At 44.2% G+C, this 16,699-nt stretch overlaps 1 protein-coding gene across 2 annotated transcripts in view; it reads right to left on the bottom strand.

The window, feature by feature from the left end:
- Window positions 1-16,699, bottom strand: part of Ube2e2 (ubiquitin conjugating enzyme E2 E2) — a 275,412-nt gene that overhangs the window by 28,903 nt on the left and 229,810 nt on the right. For both annotated transcript variants that reach the window (XM_085687893.2, XM_085687894.2), the window contains one exon: window positions 13,623-13,770. In XM_085687893.2, the coding sequence (XP_085544019.1) occupies window positions 13,623-13,770 (148 nt within the window). The remainder of the gene's footprint in view (window positions 1-13,622; window positions 13,771-16,699) is intronic.

Here is a 16,699-nt window from a genome sequence, read left to right as displayed (position 1 = left end):
ACACACTGATAACAGCGCCTGGCAATAAATAGCCAGCAGTGACTGGTGTGTACGGGAGGAGACAGGGCATCTAGAGACACATGTAGGCACACCGGTCTGTACAGCGTGACGGAGACCACAACAGCTGAGTGTAATGTCCAACCTATTGCCACAACAGCCAAGAGAAGCATCTGCAAGGCTGGATGCGTGCTATTCTGGGTCTGCTTCAGCAGACAAGCCAGTCAGTTCCTTAAGGCTTCATGTTCTGTGATAAGAACAGCACATATTTAAATATAGATTAAAAACTACAATAATGTTTCTGCAAAACTTGACTTTTTTTTTTTTAAAAATCAATTGAAATCCAATGCTTGGCTTTTCCTCTTTTACTTGTTTTCTTTTGACTCTGAATTCTGTTTCCTGCTTTTTAAGTTGATGGAAGCTAAGCAAAAAAGCAAATAGACTTTTATTTTTCTTAATACTTATTTATATTTCTGTGTGTTTATGTGTATGTGGGCAAGAATATGCCATAGCACACATGTGGAGGTCAGAGGACAATGTGCGGGTATCAGATCTCTCCTTCCACCACATGGGTCCTGGAGACTGAACTCAGCAAGGGTTCACCAAGCACACTTAATGCTGCTGCGTGTTGCCGCGTCATAGAGAAGCCTCCCCGTAAGATCACTGAACTAGTCTTGGTCAGGCGGCTCCACAGCTGCTCTGAATGGTCCCGGATGGAGCAGCAGAGTCTAGTTAGTTTTGTGTGCTGTTATGACAGAAAGCATCTGAGGGCTCCGTAGGGACCTAACTAAGTCTGCAGGGGACAGAACTTGGTGGGAACCTATGTGTCATATCCCCAGCCCTTACTGGAGTAAGGGGTCACTCTTGCTATCTTGGTTTTCCTAAGCTTCCATGTGCTTGTCTCAGAACAGACTGCTGGGCTCTCTCTAGTGTCTCTGTCCATCTGTAGCCTGGGCCTTGCCCCATGAATCAAGTCTGGGCATTGCAGGGCTCACCACCTGTCTCCTCTTAGTGCTGGGCTACTTGCCTTCCAACATTTAGGGTTATAGTTACTTAAAGCAGGAATGCAAACTGGATTTCTGTTACTTCTGTGTATCCACATGGGCAGTTTGAAAACAACAAATGACCTAGATAATAAAGTGTGTCCATTTTAGTTAACTGCATTTACTTAAACCTCACTGTAATTAACTAGGTTTTACTCCTGTCTTATACACAACCACAAACCTCAAGAAATTAGTTATCCAATATTATATAGATTTTTTGTCGTTGTTGTTGGGGGTGGTTACTAGGGATAGAAACCAGGGCCTTGTAGGTAAGCACTCCACCAGAACTATATCCCTGGCTAATTAGTCTGACATATTTTGTCTTTTAGATCTAGGACACATTTTATAAAAGCCAAGAACAACGATACAGTAGCATAGCATAGAGGGTAAAAATGGCATGGTTTGTGTTTGAAATAATTACTTGAAATAATGTTCTAGAATGTTCTATATAGTTAGAGGGAGTTGCACGAGGGGACAGTTTGCTTATTGTGGATGATGAAAATAGAGAAGTAGATTTATAATTAATTTTTAGTTGATGGATTATCTTAAATAGTTAAATGTCCCAGAACACAGGCTTAGGAGTCAAAAACAAAATGCAATCATCCAATTTGACCTATGACTCTCACTCTCTACTCGCTTTCCTTACAGACAATGAAATCCATCGCACACGAGAACTGCAGACTCACAAGCGTAGGACAGATCTGTGTGAGGACCTGATGGATCTGGTGACAGAATGGCTGCTCTAGGCGTCTCACCCTCCACAGCCCGGAAGGGCTTCCTGTGGAACACATTTCATACAGTGACACTCACAGCTTCCAAAGTGTGTACAGAGGCCCACACACCATCGGTTTTCATCTAGTGACACTGAGAGGCAGGGTCAGACTCAACTCGTAAGTGAGGGCATCTATTTACCTAAGGTCAGCAGTTAGTTAGTGAGGGATGGGTCAGGATTCCAAAATCCCCGACTACTTCCAAACTCAGGGTGGCTTGGCTGCTCGGACTTCATGCCTTTTAACACAGTCAGGTATAACCTTGATTGTGCTCACAATCAGCGTGACAGGCACTGTGTGATATGAGCGGCGACACAAGGTTCACCGAGGTGACACATATAAGGGGCATGCCATGATGAGTTCTGGAAAAATCAGGTGTGAATGCAGAGGAGATCAGGGCAACAGCCTAGGGCCAGACAATGAAACCATCTTACAGCACGAATGGGACCCATCTCACACCACGCATGGGACCCATCTTATACCACGCATGGGACCCACCTCACACCACGCATGGGACCCACCTCACACCATGCATGGGACCCATCTCACACCACACATGGGACCCACCTCACATCACGCATGGGACCCACCTCACACCACGCATGGGACCCCACTATCTGTGCTCAGGAGACTCAAGCACCACAGAGATGGTGGTGTCGGGTGCACAGCACTACTATCTATGTGTCTACAAAGCAGAACATTACATGTTCATTACATTCCCCAACTACGTGAGGAAGAACCATGGCATGAAGAAAGTATGTGCTGACTTAGACAGCAAAAGTCGCCACAGTCCCACACTGCTTCAGAGCTGAGGGAACAAAGCCACCACGGTGGCGCATGAAGTAAAGAGTAACAGAGGGGGTAGGTGGGGGTGGATACACAAAAAGCACACACTACACAAGTGTTCATGATAAAGCCTGCAATTTCGTATAACAGATAATTAAGAAACAATACTAACACATTGCAAAGGGGAAGAGAATGAAGCCAAGTCACTTCTCTGTGTTGCTTTACACTTTGTTTGTTTGTTTGTTTGTTTTTTGAGACAGGGTTTCTCTGTAGCTTTGGAGCCTATCCTAGAGCCAGTTCTTATAGACCAGGCTGACTTCGAACTCACAGAGATACGCCTGCCTCTGCTTCCTGAATGCTGAGATTAAAGGCGTGTGCCACCACTGCCCGGCAAGGTTCACATTTTTATCTTTTTCTAAAATTTATAAAAATGAAAGTGACAATGACTAGGAACTACACTGGATGGCTTTTCTTTGGTGTAACGTATATTTTAGAATGAAATATTTTGTAATTGTATCTAGCAAAGTTACTATTAATTGTTTAAATCATTCTTTTTAAGCCATAAAACATGTAAAAATATTCTTTCTATATCACAGTTACTAATTAAAAACAAAAACCATTCAGATGAGGATGGTGTTTGAATAATAACAGGTTATGATTGTCCAGTGTACACCTTTATGTGGAGAATGTGCACATTTTAAGTCATGGCCCTGTCATTCAAGTCCACATCACGGCTTCTACTAGGCACTGTCACCGTACAGCTGTCCCACAGCGACGAAAGCAGTGTTGGAGAGACGGCTCGGTGGGAAAGTGCTTGTGATGCAAGCCTCAGGACCGGGGTTCTCACCCCTCCACCCACATGAAAGCTGGATACCACACTAGGCGCCTAGAATCCCATTGCTGGGGTGGCGGGGGCAGGACGCGGGTGGATTCCAGAGCTCGCTGAGAGAGCTTATGCCAAAAAACTAAGCTAAAAAGCTAGACAGACGGCTCAGCAGTTAGGAGCACTGGCTGCTCTTCCAGAGGAAGAGGATTCAGTTTCTAGTACCACAAGTCAGTTCACAACCCTTTAGAAGTCCCGTTCCAGGGGATCTGACACCTTTTCTGACCTCCAAAGGCACCAGGCATACATGTAATACATACACACACATGCAGGCAAACATCCATATGCATGATACATATGACGGAGAGCAAAAATATCCAGTATCAACCTCTGGCATTCACACTTGCATGCACAGGCATGACACATGAATGTACACATATGCAAGCATGCACACACATGCAAGCACACACGCATACCACAATATAAATAAACAAATAGGTATAGTCTTCAATCTGTTTTTACACACTTTTCTGGGTGCATGAAAAGATAAACGAAATTAAAAGTAAAACGGGCAGCAGGTATGAGTGAGAAGTCGCAGGGCACCAGGAGGCAAGAGGGCAGAGGTGGGGGAGGGCAGGGTAGAGAGGAGGTGGAAGGGCAGGGCTCTGTAAGTTGCCAGAATCCCGCCTACAAGAGGCACTGCTGTTGCCTGCTCAGTTAGAGGCAGCAGCTCAGGGATTCCTATCTGGGGACAGGCGCACATTGGGCTCAAGGTAGAGACCACTTGGTTTGGGCGGAGGTAGAGTTCATGCTATAGACCCTCACACAGTTAGAGCTACTGATGAAGAGCTCCTGAGACTTCTGGTGTGGGACACAAAGGAGCAGAGGGGACACACCAGGCTCTATCTGCCATCAGACCTTTCCTGTGATCTAGGACATGGTTCACTCTCCTCTGAACTGCCTTTTCTACCAAGACTCTGGAAGGGAAGGAGACAGACAGAAGGCAGTCCTGGACAGTCCAAGTGAGAATGTGAGCACTGGCTAGTCACACTGCTATGGCCGCAGCCCTGAAGGCTGACGAAGAGTGTCATCTTCCCTTTGTTCTCATACCTGTGTCCTGAGGACATCAGACACCAGGAATGAAACTGAAGAGTCCATGCAGTAATAAATCCTTCAGGATCAAGAGTCCCCCTGGGGTTGGGGTACAGCCCAGGGGGCGCTGACCTAGGCCATCTGTGTCCTCCCTGATGGGCAGGTGCACTAAGTGACCCAAGATGGCAGGACACTCTGAAAGGTGGAGGGAGGTGAAGATGTGGCGGGCACATAGGGACTGTACTTTACCAAGAAGAAGCCCCGCAGTTTAACAAGAGAGGCTCAAGGCCATGGCTCTTGGCTTGGGATCTTTGTGAGCACAGTGCAGGAGTCCGCGTCTTGTAGAATGGTTTACATTCTTCCCATTTTAAACTGACATGAAGTGAAAACTCCTGCCACAATTTATTATTAGCCATGCACAGACATTTCTGACGGCCAGTCCCACTGAGTGACACCATTTCCCACTAACAAGAGGCCACAGGACATGGACCCAGAGGAGTCAAAATTAAACTGCAAAATAAATTAACAAGAAAAACAGCGTTTAGTTTCACAAGTGTCAGGTGGTACAGAAATAGGACAACCACACAGACCACATTCAGTTATTTAATGATAGCATTTTAATTCATTGTATATATATTTTTTCTTTTATTTGGAGACACAGCTTTCTACAGCCCAAACTGGCCTTGAACTTCTGATCCTCTTGCTTCTACCTGTAGATATGTGCCACTGAGTCTGGGGTTTTATTTTTACTTTCTATGCGTACTGTGCTGGTAGTTAATCCCAGGTCTGTGCACCTGGTTCGGCACTGACTCCACCACTGAGCTGCCCCAGCCTTGCACACTGGCTGGCTTCTAAGGGCTTTATGCTGAGGTACACGAATCTAGCGTGTGCACAGCACATAAATCTTTCTGTTTACGTGGCCACCAAGAGTCCGCTGCACAGCTAGAGTGTGGACACAGGAGAGATAGTAAGTTTCATTGGGACAAAACTGCAGCTCATAGCCTGACAGCTGGGCCACTCCCGAGAGACGTTGTCAGCAAGGCCGAACCATAGTCATGGGGCTGTGTGCAGCCGAGAGTGGCCAAGTGTACCTCCCAGAGTCAAGTCTGTAAAGTTCCTTCAAATATGGGCTTTTAAAAAAAGTGTGTGTGTGTGTGTGTGTGTGTGTGTGTGTGTGTGTGTGAGAGAGAGAGAGAGAGAGAGAGAGAGAATGTACATGCATGTGCCTTTAGCATCAGATCTCCTAAAGATGGACTTAAATGTGGTTGTGAGCCACCCCATCTGGGTTTTGGGAACTGAACTTGGGTCCTCTGGAAAAGCGTGAAGCATTATTAACTGCAGAGCCATTGCTCCAATCCCAAGAGGTAGGCAGGCAGGGGTGCGTGTGAGCGTGTGTGTGTGTGTGTGTGTGCGCTTGTGTGAAATATCAAATATAAAATAGCAGAGTTCTCCAAGTGTGAGTCTTGTAGATGGCAAGGCCTTGTTGTAATGCAGAATGGCTAGACACTTCCAGCTGTAAACAGACTCAATGCAGAGGACAGAGTGGTTATGACCTAGACTCTTGAGCCCACCACAAGTCAAATCTTCAGTCTCTGTTTACACACTTCACTTTGCTGTACAAGAGTCAACGAACTTAGTGAAACACAATTGCTCAATAAAATAACTACAGCAGATACAGACGTTATTTAAAAAAGCATAGATAAAGCTACAGGAAAGAAGCAGTTATATATCAGAATATATTAAATGTTTCTAAACAGGCCCGTGTTACCTGATGGTCAGAGTAAAACAGCAAACAGTAAGAAAACAAAAATGGCATGCCAACATAAATATATCAATAAAGGAAAAACTATCTGACAAAATACACAATTCTTTCCCATCATTAAAAAATGTTCTTTTAACCTTAGAATAGGAAGAGTTAACCATCCAAAGTCTTAAATCACCATCTTTAATTACTTTCCCCTAAAGAATAGTGAAGAATACATCCATTAAAATCCACAGCAAATGCTCTTGAGTCCTCAGACATCCTCGAGGCAGGGTCCAGTCTGCGTGAGGTGCCCGCATGGGCGCTTCTGTTTATATTGAAGGGTTGTGTCTATTTCCCAAGTTTTTTTTTTTTGGGGGGGGGTAGTGTCAGGGTTTCTCTGTGTAATAGCTCTGGCTGTCTTGAAACTTGCTTTGTGGACCAGGCTATCTTCGAACTCACAGAGATTTGCTTGCCTCTGCTTCCCGAGTGCTGGGATTAAAGGCATGCATCATCACTTCCTGACAATCTTTTCATTTTTTGCCCCGTACACAACAGGTTCATTATGTAGCTTACGCTGGTTGCAAATTCGCAATCCTCCTGCTTTAGAACCCCTTTGCCCCCACCACAGCCCCAAGTTCAGGGATTGCAGCCAAGCTTCACTGCCAATCTTCTCACTGTTCCATTTATGTCTTCACTGTCTCCCACTGACAGTGGTCAATAGCACAGTTCTGAACTTTTGCCCAATTCCCTAATGAACTTCAGACACACAAGATTTAGGTAAGAGGGGGAAGAAAACATCTAAGATACTGACACAGCATAACACTGAACAGTGGGAGAGGCTGGTTCTACTAGAGAAAACCTCAATCTGGGTGGATGTATATATATCGGCATTCAGGGATCTAGGCCACCCGACAGCAATATCAAGTCACTGTTGTCAGCAGGGTGGAGGCATGAGGTCCCATTCCTAGCACCAAAATAAAATGAAAAGAATAAAATAATGAGAGAAGCTAACGGCACATAAGTGGTGATCTGTGAGGAGGAAAACTCTAGGATATTGTCGATAAGAAGTAAACAGAATTTTACTTCTTCAGTTCAGTTATAAAAGCTTCTAATGCAGACAGCGTCCAGACTGACAAAACTGGAGAGCAATAAACAGTGTTCAGCAGCAGCTAATCTGTGTCTGGGTTTTTCCTGAGAGGGACCAGGAAAGTGTGCAGCGAGAACAGCCAAACACAAGGTCAAAGCCAGGGTTAGAAGCCGCGGCCTGTCTCCACACAGAGACCACCCAGTGCCAGTCAGACTGCTGAATTCAGCTAAAACTGTGTTCCTAGAATAAGAGGCTCAAGTGAAAAGCAAATACTGACCTTCAGATGATGCTTCAGTTAAGAAAGAATTTTAAGACTTATTTAGTTTTATTTCCTTGCTTGGGTGTGTCCTGACACTGTGCATGCCTGGCATCTTCAGAGGCTAGAAGAGGCGTGGGATCCGGGAGTCGCAGCCGGCTGTGAGCTGCTATGGGGGCACTGGGAACGGAACACGAGTCCTTTGTAAACACACATGTCCCTCTCTAGCTGCTTAGAAATGTTAACAAGAGGGACCATCTTAATAAAAAACAAAACGTTCCCAGACTCAAAGCACATGGACACCCTGAATCTACCTGGGGCCTGAGCTCCCCAAAAGCTACCCCCAATGTAAAGGAGTGGTTTTTGGTTTTTTTTTTTTTTGTGTGTGTGTATCCAGTTACAATATTGATACTTTAAATCATTTTAAATAACAAAATAAAACCTTCCTCCAAATATTTTGCACATAAAAACTTTTATCAAGTTGGAGACAGGCTATTCCTCACTGAGCGCATACATGGCTAATCACGGTCTGCACTGCCCACAGCGTGACTGCAGAGTCAAGCAGCCACAGAAGCCTTTTGAGTGATGCTGATGTGACTCCTTCCAGTCCTGCGGGCAGCCCGAATCACAGCATGCATGTCTCCCTCAGGCAAGTGTGCCCTCTGGAGGGGACAGGGTGGCTGACCCTCCGCTTGCTTCTGTTCTAGTGAGAAGCTACGTTCTTCACACACTGTAGGCTAAGTGTTTGCTTCTAGAATTTATCTTCTCCCTTTACATTTCTCATATTTATTTATTTTACTTTATGTGGATGAATGTTTTGTCCGAATGCATGTATGTACAGCACGTGTGCTTCTGGATCCCCTGGAACTGGAGTTAGGATAGTTGTGAGCTACCATGTGGGTGCTGGAAACTGAACGTGGGCCTCTGTAAGAGGAACAAATATTCTCGACTGCTGAGCTATCTCTTCAGCCATAGGCTTCTTCTTATGAAAGATATTGCTGATCCTAAAGCTAGATGAGCTGTGAAACCAGCTGCCTTTCCTAACTTCTCTGCTGCATCCGCCTTAGACTGTACCCGAGTGTGTGTCCTTTGGAGGAGCCAGTGTGAACAGCAAAGCAGCTGGCCTCAGTGCCACACAAGGCAGAAGCCCCAGACCCGCACCAGTCACAGTAGCAACGCTCTGATCAGAATGAGGGTGGTGTACCAGACTGAACAGTCCTGATAAAGGGGTGCCCTGAACCTGCCCACAGCACAGCCAGACAGGACTCTGATGGCTGCCCTAGACACCTGGGCACCAATACAATTTACTTGGAGGCAACACATTCGGAGGAAATGAAGAGCTCATTCAAGGGCAAACCGTTCACTGTATTTTCAAAATAAGATAAACTCAATTTTCAAAGGCATCTACTACTATTTATTTATTGATGGTGTTTTGACAGAAGGTCCCTGGTTGCCTAGGTTGGCTTTGAACTTGCTACTAACTTCCAGCTCAGGACAACTGTGAACTCCAGTGCCTTCTGCCTCTACTGCCCAAGTACTAAGATTACAGGTTTGTGTTATCATGATGAGCTAATATAGTTTAATTTATAATTTTCCCGTGAACACATCTATTATGCAAAGAATATGCTAGGACTTTGAACAAATTCACATACTGCTTCTTAAGTGAGTTTTACCAGTGTGTCAGACCTGCAAGTCCAGCTGTCATACTCAACACTGGGCTCCATGGTCTCCTAATCATGGAGAGGAAGAGAGAGAGAGAGAGAGAGAGAGGGAGAGAGAGAGAGAGAGAGAGAGAGAGAGAGAGAGAGAGAGAGAGAGAGAAGGAGAGAGAGAGAGAGAGAGAGAGAGAGAGAGAGAGAGAGAGAAGGTAGCCACTGAGGCCGCACACTAACAATGAACCTGACATTTCACAAACATCTTTTTCACCAGATGAGAAATTGAGCTAGAGAGTGAATCCAGTTGTGAAAGACCATACTCTGACCCCCATTCTTAAGACTTTTATAGTTATAAAAATATAAAAAACTCAAACTTAAACCCTGTTCAGAGTCGGTAACATCACATTCAGGCTCATTAGACCCCAGTCCTTCCCTTGGTAATCTTACATTCGTCTGCTCCATATGTGATCACACAGAGCAGGACTTGAATCAGCCTGTGGAAATCCAGAAGAAACCAGTTCTTCACAGGCCAGTGGTGCCAAGGCAGCTAGTGACATGCTGTGCTGGGCACTTCTCGTCTCTCACTAATGCTTTTGGTGTGGGTGTGTTGTATTGTTCATGTGCACACATGTGTGTGCTCGGCTGTGCAGGGGTTTATCTTTCCTTGATGGCCTCTATTATTTGGAGACAGTGTCCCAGGGACCCTGAAGTTCATAGATTCAGCTAGGCCAGCTGGCCAAGGAGCCTTGGGGATCTGCCTGTTTCCACACCACCCTCCTCCAGCAAGAGTTTTGGGGGTGCTCTTCCACACCAGGCTTTTAAATGTGGGTTCTTAGAATCCAAACTCAGGTGTGGGCAAGATTTTATTTTTTATATACCAGCTAAGCCAACTCCCCAGGCTGCCTGTTTCTTATTTTAACCAAGACTGTAGTCCGCAGAAGAAAGTGTGTCTGCAGGACCAGCTGCAGTGGTTGTCTCGGAAAGGCAAAGGTATTTTGCATGCCTGCTAGGAGAGCCTGCTTTAATAACTGGTTGCTTATATTTTCACAGGATTTCATTCAGTTAACAGAACTGTTCTTGTCTGGTTCTTACGTGAGGCGGGATGGGGCAGGAGATGGCACAGCCCTGCTTAAGAGCCCAGGCACCTTCAGTCCCCCCAGCAGCTCACAGACCCAGGGCCACCCACATAGATCTAGGCCAACTGAAATACTTAATCCTGTGTTACAGGCTCCAAGCCACCAGAGGCCATTATTGAGCATAACATCTCAATACTTCGTAATAAACCTCACTATGCAATTGGAACCAGGCAAAGACGAGCTAAGGCCTCGGAGGCGGCCACAGGTAAGAAAGAGCATTGCTGGGCTGGAGCATGGTCCTCAGTGACCCGAATCAGCAAGCTGTGGTGCGGAGGAATGGGAGCGAGTCTCTTCTGGTCATTCAAAGATCACAGCAGAGCTCTGGGAGCAGGTGACTGTCTTCATCTGCTCAGTGCGTTTGAGAAAATGTAGCTTTTACCAGTGACCCTGACACTGCGCTCCAGGGCCCCCAGCCTAATCCAGGGTGTGCTGATGAGTCGCCCTTCCTGGCTCTATTTGTTATTCTAATAAAGACCTGAATAAATTAAGGACTATGACACTCAAATTTTACTTTACTTTTAGATTCATTTTTGTTTCGCGGGTATAAGAGTTTGTTCACATGTACACCATATATGTGTTTGGTGCCTGTGGAGATCAAAGACAGGACTGCAGCCCCAGGATTGGAGTCACTAAAGGTTATATGTGACCACATGAGTGCTAGGAACACAACCCAGATCCCTCTACAAGAGCAGCAAGTGCTCCTAACTGCAGAGCTATCTCTCCAACCCCGATATTCAATATTTAATGGAAAGATGATAGGCGAAGTCTGTGGTGTGCTTTGCCCTGGTCTGAGATGTTCTGCCCACTGCAGGTAACACTTCAAGGGGGCATTAGAGGGCAGATGATGTGGAAGGAGGGAGGCACCGAGGGCCAGTGCTGGAGCTCAGATGATCCCCATGGTGGACAACAGCCAGCTTCCATAGTTTACAAATTATAGAAATAAAAAAAAAATCTTTATTTTGGAAAATTTCAAACACATTCAAAGTAGAAAGAAAAATATTAAGAACTTCCACATATTTCTCATTCCAAATTAATTATTACAATGGTGGATCTTGGTCTCTGACAGCCTTAACCCCGCCTCCAACCTTTCTGGACTATCCAGAAGCAAATTCCAGTTACCAAAATGGTATTTGCAAACATTTCAGTCTACAGCTTAGATCCTATAAAAACCTCACACTCATGATCTCATTAGTCCGACTAAAAATTTCGAACAGAAGTTTTCCAATGTCAAATGCTTTTCGTTAAAATTTCCAGCTCCTTCATAAGAGTCAGGAAGGCTTTGGAATTTAAAAAAAATGTTATCACACCAGAAATATGCTTAAGGAAATAAACCCTAGTGCTGCAGTGAGTCATAGTGCTGCATGGGGCCTGGCAGCGTACACCTGCAGTTCCGTGTCCCCCCCCCCTCCCGCACCCCCAGCCTGGGCTGTGTGGAGAGATGTTATCTCCAAAACTGCAGCAGCAACAGCAGCAGGATGAGAAAGGCGAACTGAGGTCCACAGACCACCGGTGCCACTCGCTTTTCAGATAAACAGGCTGGGTATTTCTAGTTACTGACTACAGGGAACCTTTCTCTCCTTGCTTTGCTCCTGGTGTGCCTGATTAAGTATGTGGCAAAACACTCATTATTTATAGGTATGAATACCTCAACATAAGCATGTTTAAAATAATACTTAAAGAAACAGGTTTCTTATAAAATTACCATTTAAAATTATAATAATTTCATTTATTCTTTGAGAATTTCATACTTGTATATAAAATATACAACTATGTTCTTCTAACCCCTCCATGATCCCCTTCCATACCCCTCCCCAACTTCATATCCTTTTCAAAAATAACCTGCTGAGTCTATCTAAATAATGTTGTGCATATGCACAGGACTGGTTTTAAACAAAACTAACAAATAAATAAACAAACAAATCTCAAAATGTGACACAAGGCCTCACTATGTGGCTCAGGCTGTCATGGACTCACACTCTTCCCCCAGCTTACCCAGGGCTGGGATTACAGGCGTGTGCTCACAACACATGGCTCAGAATTTAAAATTTGTAAGTGCAGCGTAATCACTTGAGAACACAGTATTTGAAAGTCACAGAATTTCACGGAGAACAGCGATTCCCTTTCTTAGTGCTACCCTCTTGTTGGGACAACAAACAAAATCCAACCAATTAACTAAAAGTTCCAACCCCTCCCTCCCGCCGCCTGACCTACTGATAGCTGTCTCTTTAGACAGAGGTGATGAGTTAAGGGGACCTGTTCTGAAAGCAGGGGCTCACAGGGATGACAGGTCACAAATCATCAAAAACAAAAGCAACCAAAAGAAAGTCTCCTTGCAGCATCACGTCTCAGTAAAGTCACTCATGAGACAGACAGAAATGGGCTCTCCCAGGGGTGGGCCTGCGGGAACAGTCAACTCTCACTTGGTATATCCTCTAACAGGAGTTTGCTATCTACCCGGTGAGCTAACTAGAAACATTTCACAGTGGCCTTACACGGGAGCTGGGATTTCATGGCAATTAATAAAACACCGAAAAAAGCAATTTCCATGGAGAACATGAACAAAGACTACTCTGGGATTTCTGCATTTTCCAGAGTAAACCTATATATGAACACAATCTGTAGTTGGTTTGCCCTGTAGCTAAAAGAAAGCTGTCAAAGGCACGTGATCATATGCTGAGGAAGGAACCGAGCTGAGAACTGAGTGCAAAGGGCAAGAGCCACCAAGGCGTGTCTACAACCACCTTAGCTTCCTGGAAAGCCCTGTTTCCTGATTCAGACCCAGCCAGCTTTCCGCAATAGCTTGTCAGGACACAGGGCTGCTACCACACTGGAGGTCACATCTGTATGCTGCTGCTGTGGCTGTCATAGATTTTAATCCCCCAAATCTCTCAAATTAACATGTCTATTAGGCATCTAATTAAAGATTAAGTTCATCAATTTGAATTTTTATTGTTATTTGGTAGGAGAATTTAATGCATTCGAAAATACACTTTTTTCATTTAAAATTATTTTTCATTAATTTTTTTATCATATTTTGTTTTAATTTTTTTCTAAATAATAGCTTTAAAAAAGGTAAATGAAAATAACCAATTTAACAAGAATACAGTTATACAGCATGGAAAGTTAAAATCAACAGTAATGAGCAGCAGGGTCGGGGACGCTCGCAGCAACAACAGGTCAAGGGCAGCTGTGCCCTTCTTTCTCAGTCTGCTACCAGTTCCGGGGCCACTCACCAGGGTTGCAGTCTGTGAGGAGTGAGCAGATGGACAGGAGGACTTTAGAGATGGTCAGGGCTGGACTCCAGTTGTCCTTGAGGATGTCCAGACAGATCACCCCTTGGCTGTTGATATTACAGTGGTAGATTCTCGTCCGGAAGGTGACCTGGGAGAAAATGCAAAGGCACTGTGAGTGGAGATGGCTGTAATTAGAAGTCAAGGCCACTTCCTTTTAAAATTAGGTACATAAAAATAATCAATAGATGAAAAATAGAGTTATTTCACATCAGCACTCCTAGCAGAATCAGGACACGGCTTCTGGGTGTGGCTGAGAACTTCAAACTTGGTGTGGCCACAGGATGTTTATGAGCGGAAATGGGCTCTGACCCCTGAAATATTTTTAAAAAACTTCTGGTGGATTCTAGTTGCTTTACACTTAGAAGATCCAAAACATCAGAAAGCCTGGGAATAATACCACAAAGATAAATGTCCTTTAATACTGTTTTAAACATGGATGAGGGCATGTAAGCATATCACATGCCCCTTATACAACTGTATGTTAAACACGGATGAGGGCATGTAAGTATTTCAAATGCCTCTTGCACAACTGTATGTTAAAACTGCATTTGTTATAATTATCTTACCATATTGTTACAATTTACAAACCTACTCCTTATTAAATTTTATATTTTGAGTGTATAGTCTTTTCCTATGAGAGTAACATCACCATTAAAGTTGACTTAAATATAATTTGGAAAGTTATAACAAAAATATTCTAAATAGGAATGTGACTCAGTGGGTAAGGGTACCTTTGTTCCTATAGAGGCTCCAGCCTTGGTTCCCAGCACTGACTGGCATGGTGACTTACAACTGCTAGCAACTCTGGTTCTAGGAGATCATGCTCTCTTTTGGTCCCCAGGGCACCAGGCACATATATGTATGTGCACAGAACACTTATACATCTAAAGTAAAATAAAAACTTTAAAAAAACTTTAATATTGACAACAAGTCCAGCTCAGTTTTGGTTAAGCAATAGTAATTTTAAATGCTACTTATTATGACTGTAAATTTGTAAATGTTCTCAAATTTATAAATAAATCTTGGTGTTCTAGAGACTAGTCTGGGACCCTGAATTTATAAACACTAAGAACAGGAAAAAACACCCATGACAGGGAGGCCACTGTAGGGCCTGGATTCAACCAGGCACCCAGCATCCATTCAAACACCTGATGGAAGCAGTCACATTCCAGGAGGGCAGAGTCAACGTGTCAAAGGTTGTTGAACACCATACCCCACTCTCAGGTAGGATCAGAATCCACCATCATGCCAGACCACTCTCGACCTTCCCAAATGTCCAGAAACCTTGAAGAAAGTAAAAACCAACCTTTTTCAAAATGCACAGCAGAATCAGCTAGGAGAATTCCTGGAGGCCACAGCTAAGATCCCAAACCTACATTAGACAACAAGGGGGCCGTGTGTGTGCTGGGGCAGGTTTGGGGACGAGGAAGGGCTGTAGAGTGGGAGGCAGCCTTAACAAATGAAAGCTTTGAGTTTTGATAACCTTCATGGAGAAGGCAAATGAGCTTGTAGGCCTGTATGTGGCCAGGGGTTTGAAACCAGAGCCTGTACCTCAATCAGGACACTCAGTGCTCATGTACAGGAAGTGTGTGCCTTAGAGGAGACAGTGAGGGAACTGATAGTGAAAACCTGGGTTCTGGACTGTGGAGAAGCAGGAATTCTCACTACGAACAGATTCATATCACACACACACACACACACACACACACACACACACACACACACACACAAATGCCAAGGAAGAGCTGACATGATTTTGTGACTCTTGGCCTAAGTACAGGCCAGGGGCTGCTGTAACTGGGGAACACTGTATTATGAAATAATGCACCAGGAAAACATCAATTTGAAATTGGCTGTAGCTAAATAGCCAAAATTATACAGTAAAAACTGGCAGATCAATGAGAAAATGGTGTATTTATAATCAAGGAGGAATGCTTTACCACGTAACTGTTAGGTCAACCAGGCCATATTCTGGCAAGAGTCTGAAAATTTAAACCACAAACAAAATCAAGAAGCCGAATGGTTACAAACATTACATTTGACAACTAAAGAGTATGTACTCATGTCAATCACGTATGAAATACCCACAAACACTGGACACATGCCGAGGCACACAGCAAACCCTATGGTCTTTCAAAGAATGGCTATGAAAACCATAGTGAAGGATAAGAATCGACACAGGAAAGAGCTCCCGCTGCCTCCCAGTCAACTTTGGAAATTGAAAAACACATCTGCAAATAATTCCCTTTTGTTGTTTCTTTCTTTCTTTTTTTTCAAGATCGACTCTAGCTATGTAGCTCAGGCTGGCCCCAAACTATTGGTCCATGTGCTCCCACATGCTGTGATTACGAGGTGCACCATGCGCACCATCAAGACCAGAAGCAAATAATTCTTTGATTAAAACCAAACCCAACCCAACCCCACAAGACTCAGCTAAATGACAACGCAGAGGTTGGGCTGCCAATATAAAAATCTGTCTCTAGCCAAAACAACAGTCAAATAGACATGACCATAAAATATATACATTTTAAAGGTTTATACTACAAAGTGAGAGACTCGCTGGAAAACAAGCCAAGGGTCTGACCTAGAAAACTCGAATGAGGGGATAAACAGCCTGAAAGAATAAAGAGATGAACACAAACCCCATCATGGTAGTGTCCTCGGAGAAGCCAGACTGCTCATCCCCAAGTGCTAAAAGAACAGACTGAATGATTTTTGACAATTCATTGTAAATGAAGAGTGGTTCATGCATGTGTGACACAGAAAACCCCCATCAAGTATTAATCACAGAGTTAATTCTCAAAAAAGCTCAGTGAGGAGAGAGTCAAAGTTCAGGAAACTGAGTCTGGTGCTCTGCCATGAAGCTTTGGTGCTTCTGCCCTTTCTCCAACACTTCACCTTTAATTCTGGGATACTTGTAAATTCTGCTGTAAGAAAGAACACTCAGAGACCACATGCATTCTTTGTCCAGTTTTCTATTACGGCAGTATCTCTCAGAAGTATCATATACTGCAGAT

This window comes from Myodes glareolus, chromosome 5 (genome assembly GCF_982192425.1).
Source record: "Myodes glareolus chromosome 5, mMyoGla1.1, whole genome shotgun sequence".
Classification (NCBI taxonomy): domain Eukaryota; kingdom Metazoa; phylum Chordata; class Mammalia; order Rodentia; family Cricetidae; genus Myodes; species Myodes glareolus.
This window is presented reverse-complemented; position numbering and strand designations above follow the sequence as displayed.